The 26,493-nt window shown below is 26.2% G+C and overlaps 1 protein-coding gene across 1 annotated transcript in view; it reads right to left on the bottom strand.

Annotated features, from left to right (window-relative positions):
* Nucleotides 1-4,330: 4,330 nt before the first annotated feature.
* Nucleotides 4,331-26,493, bottom strand: part of LOC136071826 (17S U2 SnRNP complex component HTATSF1-like) — a 24,461-nt gene continuing 2,298 nt past the window's right edge. The window contains exons 2-11 of the mRNA XM_065797259.1: nt 22,498-22,670; nt 22,044-22,347; nt 16,201-16,274; nt 14,179-14,253; nt 9,368-9,456; nt 8,086-8,176; nt 5,258-5,347; nt 5,088-5,153; nt 4,848-5,009; nt 4,331-4,506 (exon numbers count right to left, since the gene is read on the bottom strand). Coding sequence (XP_065653331.1) covers nt 4,860-5,009; nt 5,088-5,153; nt 5,258-5,347; nt 8,086-8,176; nt 9,368-9,456; nt 14,179-14,253; nt 16,201-16,274; nt 22,044-22,347; nt 22,498-22,670 — 1,112 coding nt within the window. The 3' untranslated portion in view covers nt 4,331-4,506; nt 4,848-4,859. The remainder of the gene's footprint in view (nt 4,507-4,847; nt 5,010-5,087; nt 5,154-5,257; nt 5,348-8,085; nt 8,177-9,367; nt 9,457-14,178; nt 14,254-16,200; nt 16,275-22,043; nt 22,348-22,497; nt 22,671-26,493) is intronic.

Genomic DNA, 26,493 nt, shown 5'->3' on the forward strand with positions numbered 1-26,493 from the left:
TTAGTTTTTACAATGCATATAAGAGCCATTAATAAAACATCAAAAAGTCCTGCGCTCGCCTCTGTATATATTTTGAAAATCATACAAATTTTTTAAATACTCTATATATGCTACTCAACGCACTTAATGCAAGTTATCATATTTTTTTGTCTCTGCTGTTCTTTATGGTTACAAACATACAACTTTTCCAGTCTACAACATATTATTCTTGTTTAGTTTTTGATATCATCAAAAACAAAATGCCAGAAATATTTATTAGAAATATATATGACAATTCTTCAAAATATACAGTAAAGAACGACAATAATATTGTCTTTTTTCACTGAATATATTTTTAATCCACTCTATTTTATTTTTCAATTTTTACAGCATTTCATATTTTCATGTACATATTGTTATATATCGACACATATATATTGTCTATTTGTTGTTAAACTTAATTTTTTAAAAATTAAACTATGCACAAAAATTTGACATTACATAAATTTCTTATAACATAATTAGATATTCATTTTTAATAAAACTTATTTATTATAATTTCATGTTATAATCTTATTATAATCAAATAATAATTAATTAGGTTGGTGTACATTTATTTCACTTTTTTTTAGCGCCACTATTAATAGTAAAATAAAAGGACATTAAAATACATGACTATTTTAATGTATTTTAATAAAAACAATATCTTAATAATTAATATAATATAGTTAAAAAAATAGGTACATTATTTATCAATAATAAATAACAATTAAAAGTTAATAAAAAAATATTTTCAAGGTTTTACTCCTGCAAAAGAAGGTTAAGTACTGAAATAGTTTTCTCTTCTTTTTTGAAAGTATTAGATATATTTTATAAAGATAATATTATAAATTATATTTATGATTATACTATATTATAGTAATTTTTATTATATCATAACAATTATATTAGATTGATGCATAATTATTGCACATTTTTGAAGTTAGTATTAGTTTAACAATTCATATGGATGTGTAATATTATTAAATATTATACATTTTTATATATTTCAGTATTTATATTTTTTTTGAAGTCAGTATTTATATTTAAAACTATTATATTTGTACCTATTTTTATAACTATGTTATATTAATTATAAAGAAATTAAAAAACTTTGATACAAGCCTCACTATATCTCTATATGCGCCTTTCAAACCTTAACCCTTCTCTGTAGTAAGCTAAAAGGTAAATAATATAACTACATAGGGAATGACTTGTATTTCTCCGTACTTAAAACACATCATATGGATTGTTAAACGAGCTTTGTGAGTGTTTCCACATCACGTAGGTTCCTTCGAGATCTAAATAGAATTTAAAAGGTGCATAAAAATAAGGTAACTAGATAGATTTCAGTAACTTTGAAATATCATCCCAACTTATCAAAATGTAATATATAAATACATATACAGTATTGGACAAAGCATTTGCAACCAACATCGAACAAAGCTAAAAAGAGTTCCTAATTTTACATGTCTTAAAAACAAAATGAACTATACTACCACAGCAAACAGTTCAGGAGTCTGGAGTCACAGCATGCCATGACATGAGCAATCAGCTGACAGGTGACAGCACACAGGCAGAATTTTGTTGACAAGTGCCATTTTGCAGCGGACAAAACAAGTGCAATTTTTTTGGTTTGTTTCATTTTCTTAAGTCTGGTCCGTGTCAACGTCACGGAAGTTTTTTAATAATTAAAGCAAGTATCCAGAAGTTTCCAGAAATTTCCAGAAGCATGCAGAAGCTTCCAGAAGTTTCCAGAAGAAGCATCTGGAAGCATTCAGTAGCATCCAGAAATATCCAGAAACATTCAGAAGCATCCAGACGCATCTAGAAGCTTCCAGAAGCATCGAAAAAAAGCATCTTCCAGAACAGGTTCACACAGGTTCATTTCATTATATAAGAGACATGTAAATCGACATGTAATTCAGTCAGTATATGGAAGTCAATCAGTCAGTATTATCAAGACAGTTTATCGAAGTGAGTTTTATCAAAGTGTTTTATCGAAAAACATCAATACAAGAAGTGAAATACAACAAGTGTTTCATTACATCAATACAGTCCACATCCAACCAAGACGCTGTGTTCCGCATTATTGTATCATCACAAGGTAAATGTAACACGGTAAGCCTTGAGAAGCGTGATTATTTATTTTTATTATTTTTATGACTTCAAGTGCAAAAATGACTCCCGACAGTCTTGGATTGGAACTAAGAAAGAAAATTATCGGTGATTACGTAAGTGGAATGTCACAAAAAAAATATTTGTGACAAATATAGCGTGAAAAAATGGGCCGTATCAAGACTATGTTCCAAATATCGTTCTACGGGGAAGTTGGCAGCAGATAACAAAGGTGGAAGACCGCGATCCACCACTTCTAGAGAGGATTCTATAATCGTTAGATCCGTCAAGAAGTATCCCTGGATATCATCAGTCGAGATACAAAAGCAATTAGAGCTGCCTGTATCGGAGCGAACAATCAGACAACGTGCTGTTGAAGCCGGATTGTTTTCTCGACGCCCTGCAAAGAAACCGCTGATTTCACTAAAAAACCAGAAGAAAAGACTCCTGTTTGCTACATCTCATATTGACTGGAATGTGCAGAAATGGTGAACTGTCCTGTTCAGTGATGAATCGAAGTTCAACATCATTGGGAGCGATGGCATTTGCCGTGTACGTCGACCGGCCGGAAAACGCCTCGATTTACGTTACTGCCATAAGACCGTGAAGCATGGTGGAGGCAATGTAATGGTCTGGGGGTATTTTTCTGCTAACAGTCTAGGTCCGATACATCGAAACGATGGAATATACGATGGACCGTTTCATGTATAAAAATATCCTGAAAGATGTTATGTTATCTTATACTGAATGGAATATGCCAATAAAATGGGTTTTTTAGCAAGACAACGATCCGAAACACACTGCAAAAGCAGTCAAGCAGTGGTTTCAAGACAACCACCTATCGGTGATGGATTGGCCGCCTCAATCTCCGGATCTCTATCAACCCTATCGAGAACCTGTGGGAGATCGTCAACCGCAGAATTAATCGTGGTGTTTGTAATAAGGATAAACTGTTTGAACAAATCCAAAAGGCCTGGGCAGCGATTTCACAAAGTTTCATTGATCACCTGATCGAATCTATGCCTCGAAGATGCAAGGCTGTGATCGACAACAAAGGATTCGCCACGAAATATTGATAGCGAAATACAGCTTGGTCAACATTTTGTCGAGTTGCACTTGTTTTGTCCAGAAGGAAATCAACTTTTTTTAATACATTTGATTAATTTATTAATTTTAGTGTACAAATAATGAACTTTGTGATGAATAAAAGTTGAAGAACTTTGTCTCTAAACAGTTACATAGTTATTTCTCTAAATTGAAAAAATGTAGCACTTTTATATAAAGAAACTAAATTAGCATTATTTGGTTGCACTCGTTTTGTCCGACACTCTCTCTCTCTCTATATATATATATTCATATGTATGTATATATATTCGTGTATTTTCCAGAATGTGCATTAATGGCGTTGAGTAGATAGAGAAAAATAAATTTTCAAGTGGCAGGATAGTGTAAAGATATTTTTGAATATTTTTTATATTTATTAGGACAATGTAAATCGACAGTTATTTTTGATTTAATAATTTATAATTGATTTAATAGTTGATTTGATATATTAAAAATGTTCATCAAGTCAATCACTTTCATCAGTATCTTCTAAGTTATTGCGTTAAGTTCATTAGTATTTTATTCTTGTCTTCTAATAGGGATCGAAAACTTGGTTGCTTTAAAGTGAAATTTGGTTCAAATCAAAGCAAGGTAAGATATCTATACTGATTTTTTTTTTTAAAATAAAGAAATAAAAATGTTAACAATATAAATTGGTTAATTAAAATTTATTATCTAAAAAAAGATTCCATCTACTATACATGCCGCATTATAGTAATTTCAAAAAGCATGGAAGAACGAAGATAGCTCTATAATTAGATAAACAAATCTCCAAATTTTTTATGGTCTGGTATAAGCGTGCCACTTTTAGATTATCTGGAAAAATTCCTTGTTTTTAATAGATTTTAAATAGCACATTTAAAATTTCAAAATATTTTAGACTGTACTTTGAAAATGAAATCAAATATATAATAAAATTCTCTAATAAAATAAAAGAACTTTTAAGAAAACAAACAGAAAAGTTTTGAACTTTTTCCTTTGCGCGTTATAATTTGCTTGTACGCGTTTTAAAAGTTCATTAGGTTCGTAAATGTTTTAAAAACGCGTGCTTGCGCCTTTTAAATGTTCTTTATTTTCAATGGACACATAGTGCAAACATTTTTTTCTTTCTTCAAATTTCAATTTTACAACTTCGAAAGTAAAAAAGTATTCAATAGGTAGATATTTTAAGATTTTCTTTCTGATGCGTTTGGTGACATCGATGGCAAACCAACAGAATAACGTTGACTACGTACGTACGTTTGTAAGGTAACAGTTGATTAGCAACTAAGATCAATTATTTAACAAATCAAGTTATTTCAATATTATTTATTACTATATTATTATTTTTAAGATATCAAATCTAATATAAGAAGAGTAATATAAGAAACAAGGCAATAGGAATTTGCACAACTGCAAACTAGAACTTATGTCAGTTCGCACTTAGACAATTTTTGGCAAATGCTTCGCGTTTATGAAGATTCTCAATTATGCTAGTTCACATTTACAAAACTCGTACTTATGCAGATTCGATGTCATGAAATTCGCACTAAGGACAGTTGCTTCATAAATAGAAAACAAAAATGTTAACACTTTAAAAACACTTCATTTAACGAACTTTTACTTACGGTGGATTCTATCTACGTCCTTTCCTCGTCACTAATAAACTTTTCCCAATCTTGCAACCTTTTTGCTTCTTCTTCAGCGGTTTCTTGAACTTGATAATTCGTAACACCGTCGTACGTCGTCGCAGACAAAACTTTTTTCGCATAATAACGACCATTTAATGCCTGTGAATTAGTATTTAAAAAGTATATACTATAAGTTTAGTGTAACTTTAACAACAAAAAAAATTTAAAACATTCAACCTCAATACATTTATCAGCGTATTCCGGCTCCTTGAAAAGTATGGATGCAACGCCCTCTGGATTTCTCTAGATACACATCATGTTAAGTGAAAGCAAACACATAACTCTGTATGTCTAACACATAACTCTGACTAAACTATAAAACTAAGGAAATTTAAAAAAAATTGTACATCAAATACTATTATCTTTTTTATTTCTCCAAACTTTTCGCATTCAGATCTTAAATCTGCTTTTAACTCGTTTATTAACGTCGGATCATTCTAAAATAAAAAATAGCTCATAAAAAAAACAAAACAGTTTATCTCCCCCTACACTACATGAGTCATCGGTTGTTAATTGACACTACTATTTCATCAATCTAACATGTTGATCAGCATCATCATGTCATCAATCGGACGTGTTGATCACCTTTATGTCATCAAAATTTACTACAATAATATATAACATATATATATATATATATATATATATATATATATATATATATATATATATATATATATATATATATATATACATACACACACACACACACACACACACACACAAATATACATACAGCGGCGAAAAAAGTTTTGGCTAGTGATATTTTTTACTCTAATTTATTTTTAAAAAAGTCAAATGGGTTTTATTCATTATGAGATGTTAGAATGGGATATAGGAAACAATATAATATAGTAAAAAAATTTATTTGTTTGTGAATATATTTATTACTATAACTGTTATATTTACACGCGCAAAAGTTTCCAACCAATTAGTGTTATTAGAAAAATTATTGGTCCACATGTTCTATAATATAATTAAATAAGACTTTTGTATTAATATTTTGTAGCCATACCCTTTGCAGTGATAACAGGGGCACAACAATGTGGCATTGACTCGAATAATCGAGTAATACAAGCATGTAGAATTTTATCCCATTCTTCCTTCAATAATTTGAAAGATGCGACTTTATTTGAATATGAATGCTTTTAAATTTGACAATCTAGCGTTTCCATAAGTGTTCCATCGGGTTCAAGTCCAGCGATTGAGATGGCTATCTTAAAACTCTTACATGAAGCTGAAAAGCACTGTTTTAACAACTTGGATGTGTGTTTGGGTCATTATCTTGCTGAAATATCTAATATTGTGGCATTGTTTCTTCAGCATATAATAACAAATTGTTTTCTAAAATGTGTTTGTAAACAGACGCCTTCATATTTTCTTTGATCTTGACCAATTCGACTCTTAACGGACTCCTTGCCCAGAAAAAAATTCCCCTGCCCATCACACCTCCTCCATTATGTTTTACAACTGAAATTTAGTAACGAACGTCATTTGCCAATTGGACATCATACGTGTTGTATGACGTCCAATTGGCACTTGAAATACCATCACTTCTGAAAAGATTTTTTAAGTTATAATCGCACAGGTAGGTGTGGTCATGGGTTGTCAAGAGATTTTTGTGATTTTTATTTATTTTATGTACTTAATTTCTTTGATATTATGAATATAAACAAAAAACGTTCAATAAAGTTAAACTTTATTAACATACATATATATATATAGAATCTAAGTGATGACATACATCATGCACTAGTACATCAAGACCCCCTTAGCTTCCTCAGGTTGATTGGAGTCTTTTACTTTTCCCTGATTCCTACTTATTCTGGAAACCTTAGTAATGTAGCTGCAAAGCATTTTTATCATAAGGTCATGATTTGTTTGAGGCCTGGAGAATTTCATTGTGTAGTGTTTTCTGTTGTTTTAGTCTAAATCATTAATATTAGGGTGTAGGAAATGATTATTATTCACAATTAAATTACTGTTTTTCCATTTTATGGGCGTTGTTAAATAAACAAAACACATTTGACACATTTAAAGTAAAATTTTCTAGATGAAAACAGCATTTTAGAAAAGTTATTTAGACGACATTAAAACTGAAAGTACGAGATGATGTAGTTTTCTCGCATTTCTTCTTCTTATTTCAACAATTGTCTTGTTGCCCTCATATTTTTATATGATTTTTTCATTTTCACCAATATTTGAAAAATAAAATATTGCCATTTTTGTAGTAAAATTGATACACTGAGCTCAAAAATCACAGTAGGGAAAAAATTATATCAGTTTTAGAGTGCTGAGTGTCTCTAGATTACATATACAAAAAGAAATTACTCCAATATAAAAGTTGGTTTTGATGGGGTTTTGCTCACCTCTGGACCACTATCCATCGTCCACAGTTGATTTTTCCTATAGATAAAAATTAAGCAATTTCACAAGTAGACTTTCCCAATTTTGAAAACTTTATGACTTACTTATGAATTTAGATTTGTGTACACAGAGCCTGTTACACTTCCACAACTTTCTATAAACTAAATGTAAACATTTAATACATTATCATTTATAAATTCGCTTTTGAACATCTTTCTGCTTTAATGCATATTGTGTGGCTAGAAACTTTTGCAAATGTAAATATAACAATTACAATAATGAATACTTTCACAAATATGAATAGTGTCATTTTACTATATTATTGTTTTCTTATTTTATACTAACACTCTATGAATAAAAACCATTAGTTATTTTTTAATATTATTTAGAGTACAAAATGTTACTGGCGGGGAACTTTAGCATGTCGCTATCTATATATATATATATATATATATATATATATATATATATATATATATATATATATATATATATATATATATATATATATATATATATATATATATATATATATATATATATATATATATATATATATAAATATATATATATATATATATATATATAGAGCTTACAACACTATCGGTACACACTAAAATTTACTACAGCTATTAGACCAACAGAAAATTCAACAATACTAATTGATCCATTAGCAAATTTATCCATATTAGTTTTGGTCAAAATTTATCCATATTAGTATCGGTCAATTAAAAAAGAGCAAATAGATTTATAAAGAAACTTTTCTCAAAATAAAAAAATATCTTAATTTTCAAAGTAGAAGTATTACCTCAAACTCTTTATTGTCAAACATGTTCTTCAGTATCACAATGCGATCAAACTTACTTCGCTTTTGAGGCCTGTCTACCCAATCTAGTAATCTAAAAAAAAGTAAACACTATTAAAAACCCTAGAGAATGTAAAAGTTATAAATAAAATCTATTTTAAATAGTATTAAATGAATATTAGTAACTATTATTATTAACAAATTTATAAATATATTGAAATTGAAAAAGAAAAAAGAACAACTGAAAGATATATAGTAATGATTGAAACTATTGATTCCTTAATGAAAAAAATATTGAGTACAAAAATTGCTGCTTCCAAGTATCATGCCTAAATTGTTTTTCTATAAATGCTGTCTATCAATATATTTTTTTATTGTTTTACAAAATTTTTAAAACATGCGGGGAGGTTGCTACATCAACTAATAAAAATGTAAAACATACAAGGAGTGTTGCTACATCGACTGAGAAATAGGTTAAACATGCGTTGAGTGCTTCTAAATCAACTGACAAATCGGTACAACATGTGAGGAGTGCTGCTACATTGACTGACATATTGGTACAATGTGCATGAGTGCTGCTATTATTTTATTTATTTAAAAAAATCTTCACTTCCAACAAGACTACAAGCAACCACTATTTGAGTTGGAAGTTACTGGAAGAGAAAAGATAAAGTTTATAAAGCAAGATAACGATTAACAGGCAACTTAAAAGATTGTAAATTATATGAATCAGGAAAACAAGATAAAGGGAGCGAATTCCAAAGAACTTATGTTCAAGGAAAAAAACTAAAGAATAAGACTTTTTGTAGCACTTTTTTTAGCACAGGAATAGCCACAGTAAAAGGATGACACTTAATTGAATGACAAGTAACACAAGACTGCATTTTAGAAGATGGCACAAAAGACACTAGCCCTTTAGAGAAAGGAAAGCAACATTACAATGATGTGACAATGTTTGAAGGTTGACTGCAAGAGCAGGTTCAACTATGTTTACAATGCATTTTTACACCTTGTCTAAAAGAGAAAGGGCAACATCCATAGATATATATATATATATATATATATATATATATATATATATATATATATATATATATATATATATATATATATATATATATACCTATATATATATATATATATATATATATATATATATATATATATATATATATATATATATATATATATATATATATATATATATATATATATTGTTTATACCATGTGATAAAAGAGAAGGTTTTAAAAAGTTTTGTTACAATAAAACTAAAACAATAAATACTTGGTTTGGCCTTTCCCTTCTCTCACTTTCTTTTTCTTCTTCTTTGGTTTTAAATTTGGATTGTAATTGCCTTTCAGTTGAAAAACAGCCTTAAATTATTAGATTATCAATTAGCAATATTATTATTTGTTATTTGAGAAAATAAAAATAATTAAAAAAAAAACTTTAATTTTAATCAATTTAATTCCACTTAAACTAATTTTATAAGAAAATTATTTTATTCAAAAACTGCTCTTGCTTGATTTTGTATTTAATTTTTTGATTTTTCAATGCTCAATAAAAAGCAATTGTAACTGTATAGCGCAAAAATTAGTTTTATCATAAATACTTTCATGTAGTTTAGTAAATTTGACTATTCTTATCATCATAAAATAATCTTGAACCAAATAAATCCTTAATAAAATCACTGCCCTAAAAAACTATTTGGAATTTAAAAATGTCAACATCCTATCATATATCCCTAATATGAACGGCTTAGTGCAACAAACGCCAAATCTACAATGCAATAAATGTTCATTTTATTTTTTTTTCAGCCACTCATACGCCATATTTTATGATTTGTGGATTATTTTTTATGATTATAGTTTGTATTTTTATAAATTTTTGTAATTAAAAAAAATTTTTAAAAAGGGCATATTTTTCTTTCCTTAATATTTCAAAAAAATCTGAGAGGATTATGCTGTTGTTACGCTAAACAACTCATATATAAATGTGTTTTATTTTTTATTTTTAATGTATCAACACGACAAAGATAATAGGTAACAGCTTTAACATTTATTAAATATTGTTTATTAAACATTGTTTATCAAACATTTATTAAACATTGTTTATCAAACAATGTTTATTAAACATTGCTTATTAATCATTGTTTATTAAACAATGTTTATCAAACATTGTTTATTAAACATTGTTTATCAAACATTGTTTATTAAACATTGTTTATGAAACATTGTTTATTAAACATTGTTTATTAAACATTGTTTATTAAACATTGTTTATTAAACATTGTTTATTAAACATTGTTTATTAAACATTGTTTATTAAACATTGTTTATTAAACATTGTTTATTAAACATTGTTTATTAAACATTGTTTATTAAATATTGTTTATTAAATATTGTTTATTAAACATTGTTTATTAAACATTGTTTATCAAACATTGTTTATTAAACATTGTTTATTAATCACATTTAAATAAGAACATAATTGTACACATAAGATAAAAAGAAGTTTATAGTTTTAAAAAATGACTTACAAAACTATATATATATATATAACTAACTAAACTATATATATATATAACTGACTAAATATATATATATATATATATATATATATATATATATATATATATATATATATATATATATATATATACACATACATACATATATATATATATATAAAATATAAAATTGGTTTTATTCTTAATCAGAATCAGTTTCAATTTCAGAATATATTTTCAATATTAGGCCGAAATTTAAATCTTTGGCTTTGCAAACCTATGCTTTGGCTTAGAAACCTTTGGTCTTAGTTTTGGCCATGGAATATGTGACTTTGGTCTTGCTGTTTTTGGCCTTGTTGACAACTCTGCTTTAAATGATCGACTTCTTCATAGAAGGATTGTCAACCTTTTGTTGTCAAAGCATTGGTCACAAAACTCGCAGATGTTACCGTTACAGCTCATCCATTGTTTATTCACAAAAAAGAAAGTAAAAAAAAAAACCCACAAATAATTGGAAGTCATGGCAAAAAATTATTATGAGGCATAATATTTATTGTAAAATGAGGATTTTTTTTACTGTTTTTTCTAAATTAAACACATAAAACATGTAAAATAAGTATTATATGCATGCTAATGTATAAAAGAAGAAAACCCATAAGTGTAATGTAATCTAAGTTTCACCTTAAAACTTAAAAGTAATTTGTCCAGCCATCATACATCATGCATTGACTAATAATTGACATGACATGATAATTTGCAGATTTAATGCTTCTATTTCGAACATAAGGTTGGGCTTATTTAGAAAAAAAAATCTTTTTTTTTTGTTGCACTAAAGGTTTGGTAATTTTTTTATTTTATGACATATGACATACTTGACAAATCTCATTTATAGTTTTAACCTCCTCATACATTTTTTTAAACTAATTTAGTCAAATAACCTTTTAATAAATTTTATAAAACTTATCAACATTCAAAGAATTATATAACTTTGAAAAATCAAATTAAAAAAAATTTGTAAGTAATTATAATTATAATTAAAAAAAAAATCTTAAAAAAATCTTTTTACATTAATCTAATATTATTATATCACTAATTATAATTCCTCTGAAAGTTGCGATAAAAAATGTTAGTCTGCATCTTGTAAACAATACTTTTAAAAAATGTGCTAGAACTTTTAAATAAATTTACCGTTTTAAAATCATACAAAATTAAAATTAAATACCTTAACTCAAAACTTTTGATGTAAAAAAGATAAAACTACATTAATAAAAACACATCATTTAATGTTTGCACCTACATTCAGTGTGGAAAATAAGAAATCAAAGGCGAGCAGTCAATTTGACTAGCCAACACATGGAGTTGACCATCAATTGTTTTTTTTCAAAACTTTTTTTTTTTGCTCAAATTTCACCTTAGCAATAGTTCTTCATGTCTTAATTTTATATACAAAAATAAATTTTTTAAATTTAACTTTGAATTAAATTAAACTTTTAAATTAAAAATTAACGAATTTGTATTCCTTTTAAAATAATAATTTTTAATAAAATCATTTTTTAGATGAAAACATAAATAACCAACATTGAAATTATCAGTCAATGTTAATAGTTTTAAATAACTCTCACACACACAGATTTTCATTCAACTAAAAAAAAAAAATTTTATTTTATTTTAAAAAAAATTCTTATGAAATATTAAAAAAATTTAAACTTTAATAATTACTAATACTAAAAGAAATTGTTTTGTGAAATGCTACTATAACAATTACTTGTGTTACATAAAACGAAGTTTTTACTAAAAATGTATTTTTAAATATATGTTTCGCCTGATTCCATGATAGAAAAAAAAAGAGCAAACGTGCTATTGATAATTTTCAACTTATTTTTATTTGAAAATTAGTTCAGTTGGAAGAGAAAATGTTCTTAGTTAAGTTCAACATATTTTCAAATAATAATAAAATAAGAACTTCAATCTTTGAAGTCAACAATGTTAATTAACGATAATGGCACATTTCATCTTAATTTTAATCATTTTAAAATCTGCTAATGCTAATTAGTTAGTAAAAATGTGCGCAGATACTATTTAAACCAAATACTTAATATAAATAATTAATACTAAGAAGAAGATGATCATTTTATAAAACACTATAAAAACTTCTTACATTAAATAAAACCAGAATTTTACTAAATATCAATATTTTATTTACTAAATAACAATATATTTTTTAAGAATCCAATTACAAAAAAAAAAAAGCGCAAACCCCCAGTTAGTAATTTTAAATCTATAAACCATTCATACAAAAAAATAAGTTTTTAAAAAGAGAAAAACAAGTGACTAAGTACAGTTTAAAGAAAAAATGTTCTTAGTTAAACACAGAAATTATTATATATTATTATATTATCATTAAAATAATTTATGAAATATTATTAAATAACAATAAAATAAGAACTTCAATCATTTTTGAAAAAATGATTTTTAGAACCATTAAAATGAAAGTAATTTAAATAAGTGAAGCAAAAAAATTAAGAGATAGAGTTTACCTCATAATATTTGTCAACAAGGCGAATTAAAGTAACATAAATAAAAAATAAAAAAGCTTTTTAATTTTCAATTTTTTTTTTTAAAAAAAAGCTTTGTTGACCAGCAGTTATTTTCCATGTTGCATACATTAATTTAAAAAAAAACTTTTTTAACTTGTTTAATTCACATTACAAGAAAATTGTAAAAAGTTCTTTTTTATTTATTTACTTATATATTTATATTTATTTTTATTATATTATATATTTATTTATATTATATTATATATTATATTTATATATATTATATTTTATTTATACACTTAATTTATTTTTAATTATATATATATATATATATATATATATATATATATATATATATATATATATATATATATATATATATATATATATATATATATATATATATATATATATATTTATTTTATTTATATACTTAAAATAAAATATCTGACCAAAAATAAATTGAAGCACTATTCTGATGGGATGCACTACTATTGAAGCTAACCTTCTTCCTCCCTCATTTTCACAGTAAAATAATTTGGTTTATACAATTAAAAATACATTCTGAACCATTAAAATAACTTAAATAAAGTATGTATATTATCGAAAATACATTTTAAATAAACTTTCATGTGTTTGATAGTTGATTGTTAAATGTTAATAAAAAAGATACTATTTATGTCCGAACCTCTTTTCTCACTTGAAAAAATATATTTATACTACAATCCCTACACTATGTGCTGTTGTAAATGCTATTTATATACTCTTCACAGCAGGGCATGAAAGAAAACATAAACAAAAATAGAAATCAAAAGAAATATTTGTTAAAATAGTTTTGAAATCAAACAGTTTATTAGATTTTTAGGTAGTATTTTGGATTTTGGGGGGAAGGAGGGGAATGGGGAAGTGGAATAGGTGGGTTGGGAGTAGGGTTTATTGGGTTTAGGTATTGGGTTTATGGATGCCAGCCCTGAAATATATATATATACATATAGATATATATTATGCTTATATCACACTATCTTGCCCTAGTTCTAAAAAAAATTCACCTGCTCTACATGTATTTTTGATCCTTCAAAATCACTTTCATCAAGGAGTCTACAGGCTAAATCAACTGATTCATGCTAAAAAAAATGTTTAAGTGTTAGTGGTTCAAAAAAAGAACTTGATAATTAATATTGCTTATTATTTGAAAATTTTTTCTTCATTTAAACTAAAACTTATTTGTAGTTTTAATTTTTGAATACACACACTCAAAAAAAAAAACTTTGAGATTTTAATTCAAAGAGAAAGTGTTAAGCCGTTTTGTTATAAAGTACCAATCAAGCTGCTTTTATTTCACAAACTAGCATTAAGAAATAAGTGATTTAAATTACTTAAATCAACCCCCCCCCCCCCAAAAAAAAAAAAACTATTTATCTAGATATCAATAATAAAAAAAATCAATACTTCAATGCTTTTTTTTTAATTCTCTAAGACTGTAAACTATCTTTGCATATAAAGCAAAAGCCTGCAGGAGACAAGGAATCATCTTTGCAGTAAACTATTATTTAAAAGGTTATTATTATTAAAAAAATAATAACTTTTTAATCATTATTCTTACATTAAAAAAATAATTCTAAATCAACCCTCAATACAAAACTACTATTCAAATATATAAACAGCAAAAACAATTTAAAAAATACCATCTGAGCTTTAGCATTCAATAATGAACTAATTAAAGAACCTAACCAAATAGTTAACATTATGAATGATCACTTTAAATCAGTCTTTACCCAGGAGAATACCAATAATTTAACAATTATAAAAAATTTTTTGTCTTACCCTTGTGAGGCAATAATAGATAATATAATAATTGTGAAATTAATTAAAGAAAAACTTCTTCAGTTAAATGAATATAAATCTCCAGGACCAGGCATGGTAAAATCAATAGTACTAAAACGATGTGCATCTGCCTTTGCTAACAAATCTAATTGAAACAATGGATCTTTTAAGTAAATCGCTAGCAGAAAACATTCCAGTAGATATTTGTTATCTTGACTTTACTAAAGCCTTTGACACTGTACCTCATGAACAATTATTAATCAAACTGATGTCATATGGAATATCGAATATCATATGCAACTCCATTAGCAGCTTTTTTCACTAACCGACACCAAAGAGTAATACAATGCAATGAAGCATCAAACTGGTAAATGATAACAAGCGGTGTTCCCCAAGAATCAGAAATTTCTCCTAATATATTCATTATATATATATATATATATATATATATATATATATATATATATATATATATATATATATATATATATATCAACGATTTACCAGAGATTTAGAACACTCTAAGCTTTTTGCAGATGACACTAAGTTAATCAAGAAAGTAGCTAACTCTGAGAACGGTCAATCGCTTCAGAATGAAATTAATTAAGCTTGCAAATGGTCAGATATCTGGCAATTACAATTTAATAGTGATAAATGTTGTATTATGCACTTTGGAAAAAATAACCTTCGCTATATTTATAAACTAGGTGACAAAATATTAACTATCTCTGATACCGAAAAAGATCTTGTCATCAAATTATGAAATTTAATTAAAATACTTGGCTTAAGGACATTGGAAAAAAACCGTAAAAGAAGCGACTTAATTTAAATGTACAAACTATTTAAAAAAATAAATATTGTAAAACTAGATTCTAATATTTTTGCCTCGTATCAGCCCAACACAAGGGGCCATAATTTCAAAGTCAGAAGAGAAATTGATAAAAACTGCAATATTCGTCATCAATTCTTAACCAATAGAGTCTCATCATTGTGGAACAAATTACCAGATCTTATCACCAAAAGATATTTAAAACATTACAAACCAGACAGAAATAACAGAACAACTTTCATAACTTAAAATTTTTTACTCACACTCATTTTCAGTTGCAAACTTCATTTTTAAAATTTTAGTTAATTGCAAAAAAGTTGAAAAATAGTCAAGTAAAATCATATTAACTTTTATTAAAATATAAAAACCCCGTTTAAAAAAGCTTTTTTTTTTAAAAAAAAAAAAAATTAAGTTATACCTTTAAGTAACAGCACCTAGCATCACCTTTAAAACTACCATCAGTATTTTTATATAATCTAACTTTTTTAGTGCCTAAATAAAAAAAATTGGTATATCAAAAATCTGTCAACCTGAAACTAATTTTTATGTTTAGCACAATCCTGTAGATTTAGATTTGTCAACAAAGAGTATCCAAAACTATATTATGAGGAAAAAATATTAAAAAAACAAAATATTAAAAACATATAATTTGAAATTAAAATATAAATTATAAAGATAAGTATTAAAAAGTGAAATGAAAAGCAAAAAATAATACTTTTTTTTCATTATAAATATTTTTATGTGATTTATGTGGTGTAGTGGTAGAGCACTCCCTTACAATCTTGAAGTTACAATCTTGAAGTTCTGAGTTCAATCTCCACCATGTCCCTGATAGGAATGGGCTCAACTTGTTTCATTGTGTAGAAGCCTTGTTTACAGAGGTTTGTGTTTTGGAGTTATAGAGATGAGAGGGTTTTAACCACAAAAAGTAGCCTTCTCAAATGTAGTAAACAACTGGGGTTAATATTTGACCAGGGCCAGGGCCGGGTTTGATAAAATATAGCCGGGGCCGGGTTTGTGGCAGGGGCTAAACATTTATACATCCTAAAATATAATTTTTAATTCAAAATTCATGTTATCTTTTTTTTATCATTATCTTCTCTTTTGGCAAATACTACACCATATAAATACTAAAGTTTATATAAATATGAAGGGATATTGTATGCCAGAATGTAAATAAATAGCAAATGTATGTTTATATCCATAATATGTATGCATAAAGCGCATCTCAGTAGTTTTTATTCCTTCTGGACTAAAAGTTTTGAAGCTTTTATTCCTACTCTTCAAGTCAAACCTCATTCTACTCCATACTTTTTTCACCATCTTGAGCTTTATTAATCACTTACTTCCTTTTTTTTACAAGAACATCTCTCTTAAGAACAAATGTCCTTTTATTATTCCAAGAAGCCAATGTAAAAAAATCCTGTCTGATGTTAAGCTCTGTTATTCTCAGTTTACTAAATCTTGTATCTTATATCAGATGTTAGGTTCTAGAGACTTTTGGTTAATCTTCAACAATGTCATTAACTAAAGTAAGTCTAACATTTAATCTGATTAATCATATAATATTTATTAATATTTAATTTTTAAAAAGCACTAAATAAGTGGTTCTAATTTTTCAAAACTCTAGAAAACACTTTGACCTCTCCAACTATCTTACGATTAGTCTTCACTCTGGTAATAGTTTCTTTATATAAAGGTTTTGAGATTATTAAACTATTTCTTACTAACTACAGTAATAAAGTTATTCTTGAAGGCCTACACTCTTCTTTATTTCACGTAACTTTAAGGGTACCATAAGGTATCTTGTGGTACCCTTAAATCTTTGCTCCTGTATCGTTTCTTATCTACAATATCAATCTTCATTAAAATTTAACATCTAAAGTAACTCTATTTGTTGATGACTCAACTTTATACTCTTGTCTTGACAAAAAATCTTTAATTTTTGATTGTTCGGTCTGATCTCTCTTCTGTAACAGCCTAAGGCTTGCTGTAGCTTATGGATTTAAAATCTGCAATTTTTGTTAGACAACAATACTCATTTATTGCAAAAAAATATTGTAATAATGTTGGTATTCCTATATTGATGAATAACAACCCTCTTACTCTCAGACAAAGTCTAAAAGCACATTGTAAATGTAATGCGCTCATGGTGTAGTGGTAGAGCACTTGCGTCATAAGCGAGAGATACCAAGTTCGATCCCCACCATGTCCCTGGTAGTACCACACTTAACTTATTTCTCTGCACAGCAGCCTTGGTTGTCAAGGTTCGTGTTTTGGAGTTATATAGTTGAGAGAGGGTTATAACCACAATTAAGTAGCCTCCTTGTTTGTAGTGGCGTTTTCAGCCTTGGGGAGGTGAATTAACTTAAAAAAACAAAATAATAATAAATTAGACCTGTTTTATAACCTGATAAGCCTGAGCCACTCTCCCATTGTTGTGAGGTTGCATTTCTTTCTTTTTTCTACAAATACAATCATAGTCAATGCTCAAACAAGCTATCATTTCTATTACGATAAACCAAAACTCATTCTTGCTTGTTTCTTATTCAATAAGTTGCATCCTTTTACTGCATCTATTTCTTCATGCTATAAAATGTTTCATTAATCCAGTTTTTTTTCTTGCACGTCAAAAAAACCTTATAACTATTAGCCATCTTTATGTTTTTCTTTTATATACAACCTATAACTTTTCAAGTCTTTATTTAACCATTTCCTAGTATTTTTCTTATTTTCTATTTTAGAGTAACTCATAATTTAATAGTGGTTGCTCGCAATCATGTTGGAAGTAAATTAGAGTTTAAAAATATATAAATATATGTCAGTATTTAATAAATAGTAAATGTAAGCATAAAATTATAATATATAAAGTATTATACACTTTTTTCTAGCCCCGGCTATCAACCCCTGCTAAATCTTATAGTTTAGCTGGGGCCGGGTTTGAAAAAAGTCTCATTTTTAGCCAGAGCTGGGGCCCCGGTCACTTACTACTTTAATGTAGTAGCCCTCTCAGTCTCAGGAAGGTGAATAACATAAAAAAATTTAGCCTTCTACTTTAACTTTAATAAAAAAAAGATTTTTACAAAATAATCAACTGTTAAATTAAATGAAATTATTATTATTAAATATAAGCAAAATAGTAATTTTTTTTTTTTTCATTTTATTAATAAAATAGTTAATCATTATGTGCAGATATAACTAACACAAAAAATTAGGCATCAAATTAGTCCATATTAGGAACAATATGTTCTGCTTACTAGTGAAAACGCAAAATAACTTTGTGGAAGTCATTGTAGAAGATTGTAGATTGCTGTGAGGACAAGTCGAATCATGATTTTATATAAAATTGATCTATGCCGCAATGTTCTACTTGTATCCCTTAAATAAATCTCACTTATCAATCTTTTTTTGGCATTTTAAAAGATCTTTCCTTTTTCAATTTATTCATTGGTATCTGATACACAAGAAAGTGTACTCCCCTGTAATTTTTAACTTGTTTAAAATTACAAGAGTTTCTCCTTTATAACTGATGTAAACCTTGCTGTTCTTTTTTGTTTTTTTAACTTGCTTTGTCTCAGTTGTATCTTTCATTGGTTCCAACTGTATTCTATACATTTAGTTTTTCTAACAATAGAAACCATTTTACCAAATATTTCAAAATTAACTGAATTCTCTGGTTGGATAAGAAATTTTTTTTTTTTAAATCTTGCTGATCTTTTAATATAATAAATACAAAACAAAAAAAAAAGTACATAAATATATATACAAAACAAAATTTTTCTTATGATTTTTATAATAATATAAAATATTCTTTGTGTCGCATAAACAATTAAACATAAATACAAAACAAAACAGTTTAAGCAAAAAAGACTTCTAATTGTTAGAAAAGTTTTAAAATTTTTTTTATGTTTTACATAAAACATACACGATCCGCAAACTAAACTTACCTACAGTTAGCAGTATTGACATTTATACTTACAAACATTTGTATGTAATTTTATATAAGTAGATTTTTTTCATTTGCATATTACATATTGTTTTTGACATTTGCATATCATACCTCAGTAATAATAAAATAATATTAATCTATTAATAATAAAACTCTATTTTAACTAATTGTGCGCAATGTTTTTCTAGAAATACAAAGTCTGCTCTATACATATTTATCAGGCTTTGTGATAAAACGTCAGGCATTATGCATATCACATACCCAAAGAGTGAATTTATAAGGCTATGCTATTTACTTTAAGCTAAAAAAATTTTGGTTTGGTAATATTTAGAAAACTTTATAGATATTTTAGGCGGTATTTAATAAAGTTTTAATAAAATTTAACAAGTTAAAATTTGCAAACCATTTAATTTATTGTTACAAAAGTTTTTATTACAAATACACAAAATATTTTTTCATTATTTACAATTATAATGAATTCGGATAAGAAAAAATAAAGAATTTTTAAAAGACTAAATTTTTTATTAAAATATCAAAACAAAATCTTTTTTATTCATTTAGTTATAGACAAAACACAATTGTGACTAATGTCAAGAAAATAAACATATTTATCTTATATTTTAAAAAACTGGAAGCTAAGTAATCACTTGATAACATTATTACATAATAACATTTCTACATAGTTTTGAGTTAATTTATCAATTAAACTAGTTTTGCAGTAATTTAGCAAATTGCAGTAATTCAAAAAAGTTAATGTCAATAAATATGAAAAAGAACTTTGTGGCAAGACACCCTGTTCTTTAAAACTCTGTTAGAAGAACAGGGTGTCTGCCAATATTTTAAGGTGGATTTCCTTGACTTTTCCATGATATTTCCCTGATCTTCTATCTGTTTTCCCTGATTTAATTTAAAGTTACCCAAACTCAACTTCACAAAATTGACCTAGATTTGTTTAGAAAAATGCTCTTTAATTGCAAAAATATAAACAATAATACAACCCGCATTAAATGCATCAAGACAAGATCATAAAACTGCCCAATAAACTTTTATATTACATGTACCATATACAACTTATTTAATTTATGTAAGTTTGATGAATAGCCATTTTCCCTGATTTCTCCCTGATTTTTCTAAAATTTAACCTAATTTCCCTGATAATCCCCTGATTTTTTTTTCAGATATCTGAATTCTCTGACTTTTCCCTGTTTTAAACTAAAATTTCTTATTTAAAATATTTATACAGGATTAAAAATTTAACATAATTTGTGTTTGTGTGTATGTATGCTTTCATATAAATACATATAATCTAAAAAATTGAAACTATACGTATTTGTCTGAAACTATATGTATTTATCAGGCCTTGTTATGAGATTTTGCTGCGTAACAAAAAAGCGTATTGCATTTCCAAGTAAGCGTATTTTCAAGTACCGCATTGTAATTAAAGTTATTTTATTAACGCGTTAAAAATCATACAAACAGTTTTTTTTTTCTCACTGTAACAAAAGTTACAAACAAAATCTTAATTCTTATTTGAAAAGTCATTTTTATCATTTTTTAAAATAGGAACTAAATTTTATTTTGAAAAAAATATTTTTTTCATAAAACGTAACATAATATTTGTTTATTTCTTATAATTTTACAGTTGGTTTTTGGTTATTTTATTAACTGTTGATAAATGTTTTCTTATTTATTTTGTGAACTGTTTTTAATAGTGTTTTTAAAAATAAAGAGTTTTATCAGTTACTGATAACATATTCGTGATCATAGTTTATTTTCATAAATTAAATGAACGTCATTAAAACTTTACGTCATTGAATTGACAGTAAACTTGAAATATCTTATTAATAAAATATTTACATCAAAATAAATTGTGCATTTTTTAAACTATTATGTCAAAAAATAATTTATATATTTAAAAAGAATTTCTATATTTAATTCCTTAAGATAAAACTTAAAACACTTTATTTTCTTTAACTAATTTTTAGTAACAACAAAAAAATTATTAAACAAACCGTTTCTTTAACAACAAAAAACCTATTAGTTTACTATTGCGATTAAATGCTTTTACTTACAACTTTATTTCTTCTGAATAAACATCACATAAACGATAACAAAAGATAATTTAAATATTCTAAAAGATAAAAGTTTTTGTGTAACGCAAAACTGCTAAACGTGTAGGCAAATCTCCTTTTTTAGCAAGCACAATGTGAGCTGCATAACGCTTCTTAACAAGGCCTGATTTATGTAAGCATATGTATAAGTGTGAGACATAAAAATAACTTATATACAAAATATAAAAAATTATAAAACACCTGTGTCATCTTCCATTATAATTCCACATTTTGACATAAGAGTAACAAAATCTTCTTCTGTCAAACTTTCTGGAAGACCTGTAACATAGACATTGTTGTTTGTTTTTTGATCTATATCAAACCATTCTTGTTCTTCTTTTTTTCTTTTTTTCTGTTTCATTTCTTCAGATTTTTTTTCTTTCGATACTTTACTTGTTTCATCTTTAACATTTTCATCTTCATGTAAATTTACATTTGGATCGTGTTCTCCAGAAGGAGTGAAGCCATAGTTGGCTTGATAATAGGCTATAAAATCGTCATCAATCTAAAGTATTTGAAAAGATTCAAACTGTACAAAATTTTAATCATTGTTTCAAATTATATAACCAAGATATATTGCTTCTATTGAGCAAATCATTAAGTAATTCATTTATAAATCATTAATAAATCAGTTCTTGTAAAACATAAAAAACACCTTTGGAATCCATCCTCTTTTGCCTTGATCCCATTCATAAATTGTGCCATCAGTTGGATCGGTATATGTATACACTTCGTTAGAAGAGTTTTGTTCAAGATAATGTTGCCACTCGGGTTTATTAGAATCACAAGAAGCACCTACAGCTTGCTTTTTAAGAATATTGACAATATCTAAAATATTGTTATACCAAGTTTTATAACAATATATTTAAATTTCAAATTATTAATCTTGAAAAATAAATATTGTAGTAAAAAAATTGTTAAAATAATTTAGTATTTGCTTGTATTCAAATATTTTATAATCAGAGAAATAAAATGAGGGGGGGGGGGGGGCATCCCTTAAAAAATCACCTGAATCTAATTGTCAAATACCTGACTATCCAAAATCACCTTTTTTGGGGGAGGGGGAGGGGAAGGGGAAAGGCTACCCCCTTTCCCCTCTTCCTCCCCCCTCCTTAAACATAGTTCACAAATTAATTGCAAATTAAGATACATGTAATGCTTTAAATTGCCTTTCAGTAATAAATATCACGATATGATATTTTATTCAACAATTTGATTAATAAATGCTAATGTAACAATTTTTAAAATTTACTTAACAATCATTGAATATTGAACAAAGAATATTTAAACAATATTATATAAAAGTTATTGATGGGCTGTTACTAAAAGAAAGTAGAGGTTGATTCAAACAATATCTACTAGTTTAACAGGAGTAGTAATAAAAACTTTGTGTCATAATGTAAACAATAAATGTAAAGAAAAATGATTTGCATCTTGCTGTAATAACAACAAGTAAAAAAATATATCAGGAAAATATCAGGAGCTTATCAGAACATATCAGAAAAATATATCAGGAATAATAGCTTTTCTCATCTGCCCCCACTTGTCTTCATTATTTAAAAGTAGATAAAAGACCAGCCACGAGCCTTTTTAAAAAAAATAATAACTTTGATTTAAGTGAGTTTGAGTTAAACAACTTAACATCTTTTGTTAATAGTTTTAAAAGTGAACTATAAAACACTTTCTCACAAATGAAATTTTTGCAATTTCAATTTTGATTCAAGACAATTAAAATCTTGGTGAAGAGCCAATTATCTAGTTATCTTAAAGAAAGCTTAAAACAACTTATAACTTACTATAGCAGATGAAAACGCAGCAACAAATTCGGAATATTACACATTTAGGTTCCAGAAATTTAAGAAACCAAAACAAAAAACAAATTTAAAAGTTTCAAAATCATGTTATTTACTAAATGTTAAGAATGGGAAAACAGTTATGATATATGTATATCTAAAGAATAAAATCAAGAAGTCAATTTAATTAAGCCAAGAAACAATTTCACCCCTCAAGAGTTATAGAAAGCAATTATTAATGACCTGCTTTTAAGAGTATTTATGTAAAATATTTTTAAATAAGTTTTAAATAAGTTATTCATTATATTTTTTCTTTGAGTGTAGCTTGTGTAGAAAGATTCTTTCAAAATTAAAAACTGTTAAAAACATTCTTAAAAATCAGCTGAGCCAAAGCACAATAGAAATCTTGATGATGATTGACAACAATGACGATGATTGACAACAATGACGATGATTGACAACAATGATTGCTTGTATTAAAAGTATTTAGTAAATGCAAGACAAAATTTGCCTGAAAAAAGTTTTTTGTAAGTAATGTATGACCTGATAATTTTCATTTTTTAAAACAACCTAAATTACCAATACTGTGATGACACAGTATAAATTGTTTTCCTGGCAAACACCTTGATAATATATAAATATATATCAAAATTATATATATATATATTTATATATATATATATTTATATTTATATATATATATATACATATATATATATATACATATATATATATACATATATATATATATATATATATATATATATATATATATATATATATATATATATATATATATATATATATATATATATATATATATATGTATATATATATATATTTAAAATTTAATGCCAGCACACAAAAGCACTGGGCAGAAGGTCATTTTTAGGCTAGAGTGCACGCCTATTTTTATTTTAAAATAAGAACAGCAAAAAGAATGCTTTACATAAATACTAAATGAAATAAAACAACAAAAAAATTGAAAAAAAAAAAGTTTTTTATAAATATAAAACAAAATAATTAAAATATAAACAGAAAGACAATGCCTAATGTGTGTGTATATATATATATATATATATATATATATATATATATATATATATATATATATATATATATATATATATATATCGCTCAGCTTATAACGAAAGTATAAAATTACACTCATTCAAATACTTGATACGGAAAAAATAATAAGCTTTTATATGGTTTTTTTATAAAATACTGGTAATTAAATTTTTTAGGTAATGATAAAACTTGTTGATTTAACAGTAAAACTCCGTCTTCCTTATACTTATATCCTATACAAAGTACTTATATAAAATATAAGCATTACGTCACTTGCTTTCTGCACGTTTCTGTTTTGCTGTTTTGTCGGCATTTTTCCGTTTTGCATAAACATAATGAATGAACAGTTTGAAGTTGTTACAGCTAATTTCAATAATCAAATGTTAACTACTTTAACCAAGTGCGCGTGGAAAAACAATGTGAATATAAAAATGTGGAAATGAAATGGAAATAGAAAATTAGGAAATAACTATAAGAAAGTTAAAGCTTCTGAATATTTTTAATTTTGTAAAAACATCAAGTAAGATATATTTGATTTATTGATCATAATATTCATCATCGTTTACACACATCATTTATAATAAAAATTTTCATAATGGAGATTTTTTTTAATTCATTTTTGTATATAGTATAGATTTTTTATTAACTAGTATTTATCTTAAATCAATTAAAAACATTTCTGCTGTTTAAAATGTCCGCAATCAAGGATATTCCAAAAGGAAACAAAGTAATGTTGTCAACATTTATGAAACATTTATGAAAGTTAAAGAGGTAACATTTATGAAAGTTGAAGAGGTAATAGACTTAAGAACTGAAATTAATGACGGAATTACATACATTATTGAAATATACTGCAAAGTTTGTACAAGAAGTAGGGGAAGCGGTATAACAAGGTTGTAAAGGCTTGGTACAACAAGGTGCTTTACATTTTATCGACAGGACAAACTTTGTGACAAATCATACAATTCAAAAACATTTAGAAAAACAACAGTTAAAGGGAAAATCTGTTATTTAACTTACAACTAATAGTTTTGAAGAAGAATTTCAAATTATTCTTGTTATAATCTACTAATATTTTGACAATAAAAAAAAGCATTATTTAAATAAGAAATTATAAAAAATATATTTAATAATTATTAATTAATTTACAAAAAAAATTAATTATTAAAAAAGTATCAAGAAATATAAAAACCGTTAATTGTAAATATTAAGTTAACAGCGTTTTAAATACACATCAAAACAACGAAAGCAAAAAATCTTAGCCACAAATTTATTCTTCAATACTATTATAAGAACTTATTAAGCACTTGCGTTTTTGTTTGGTTGTGTTTTTTTTACCATTAATAGTTTAAAAAAATAGTGATCTGGTGCAAATAAAAAACAAGAAGTTGGGAAGTATAAAAAACTACATTGTTGAAGTAGTACAAATGCACTGTTGTAGATACTACTTCAAGTATTGGCGAATGAAAGTCGTATAACAAATTATAATCGTATAAGAAAGTTTTTTATAAACACAGTCTTCCGCAATTTTCAAAATTTTTTTTTTTTTTTTTAGATTATTCACCTCCCCAAGGCCCGAGGGGGGCCACTACAGTTGAGGAGGATACTCATTTTTTTTGTGTTTTATTTATTTATTTTTAGTTGTTATTCGTGGTACAACCCTCTCTCAACTCTTTAACTCCGAAACACGAACCTTGCCGAGCCGAGCAAGGCCGCTGCGCAGAGAAACTAAGTTGAGCGCGGTACTTCCAGGGACCTGGTGGGAGTCGAACTCCAAACCTCTCGCT

The sequence above is a fragment of the Hydra vulgaris genome, chromosome 05, assembly GCF_038396675.1.
Source record: "Hydra vulgaris chromosome 05, alternate assembly HydraT2T_AEP".
NCBI lineage: Eukaryota > Metazoa > Cnidaria > Hydrozoa > Anthoathecata > Hydridae > Hydra > Hydra vulgaris.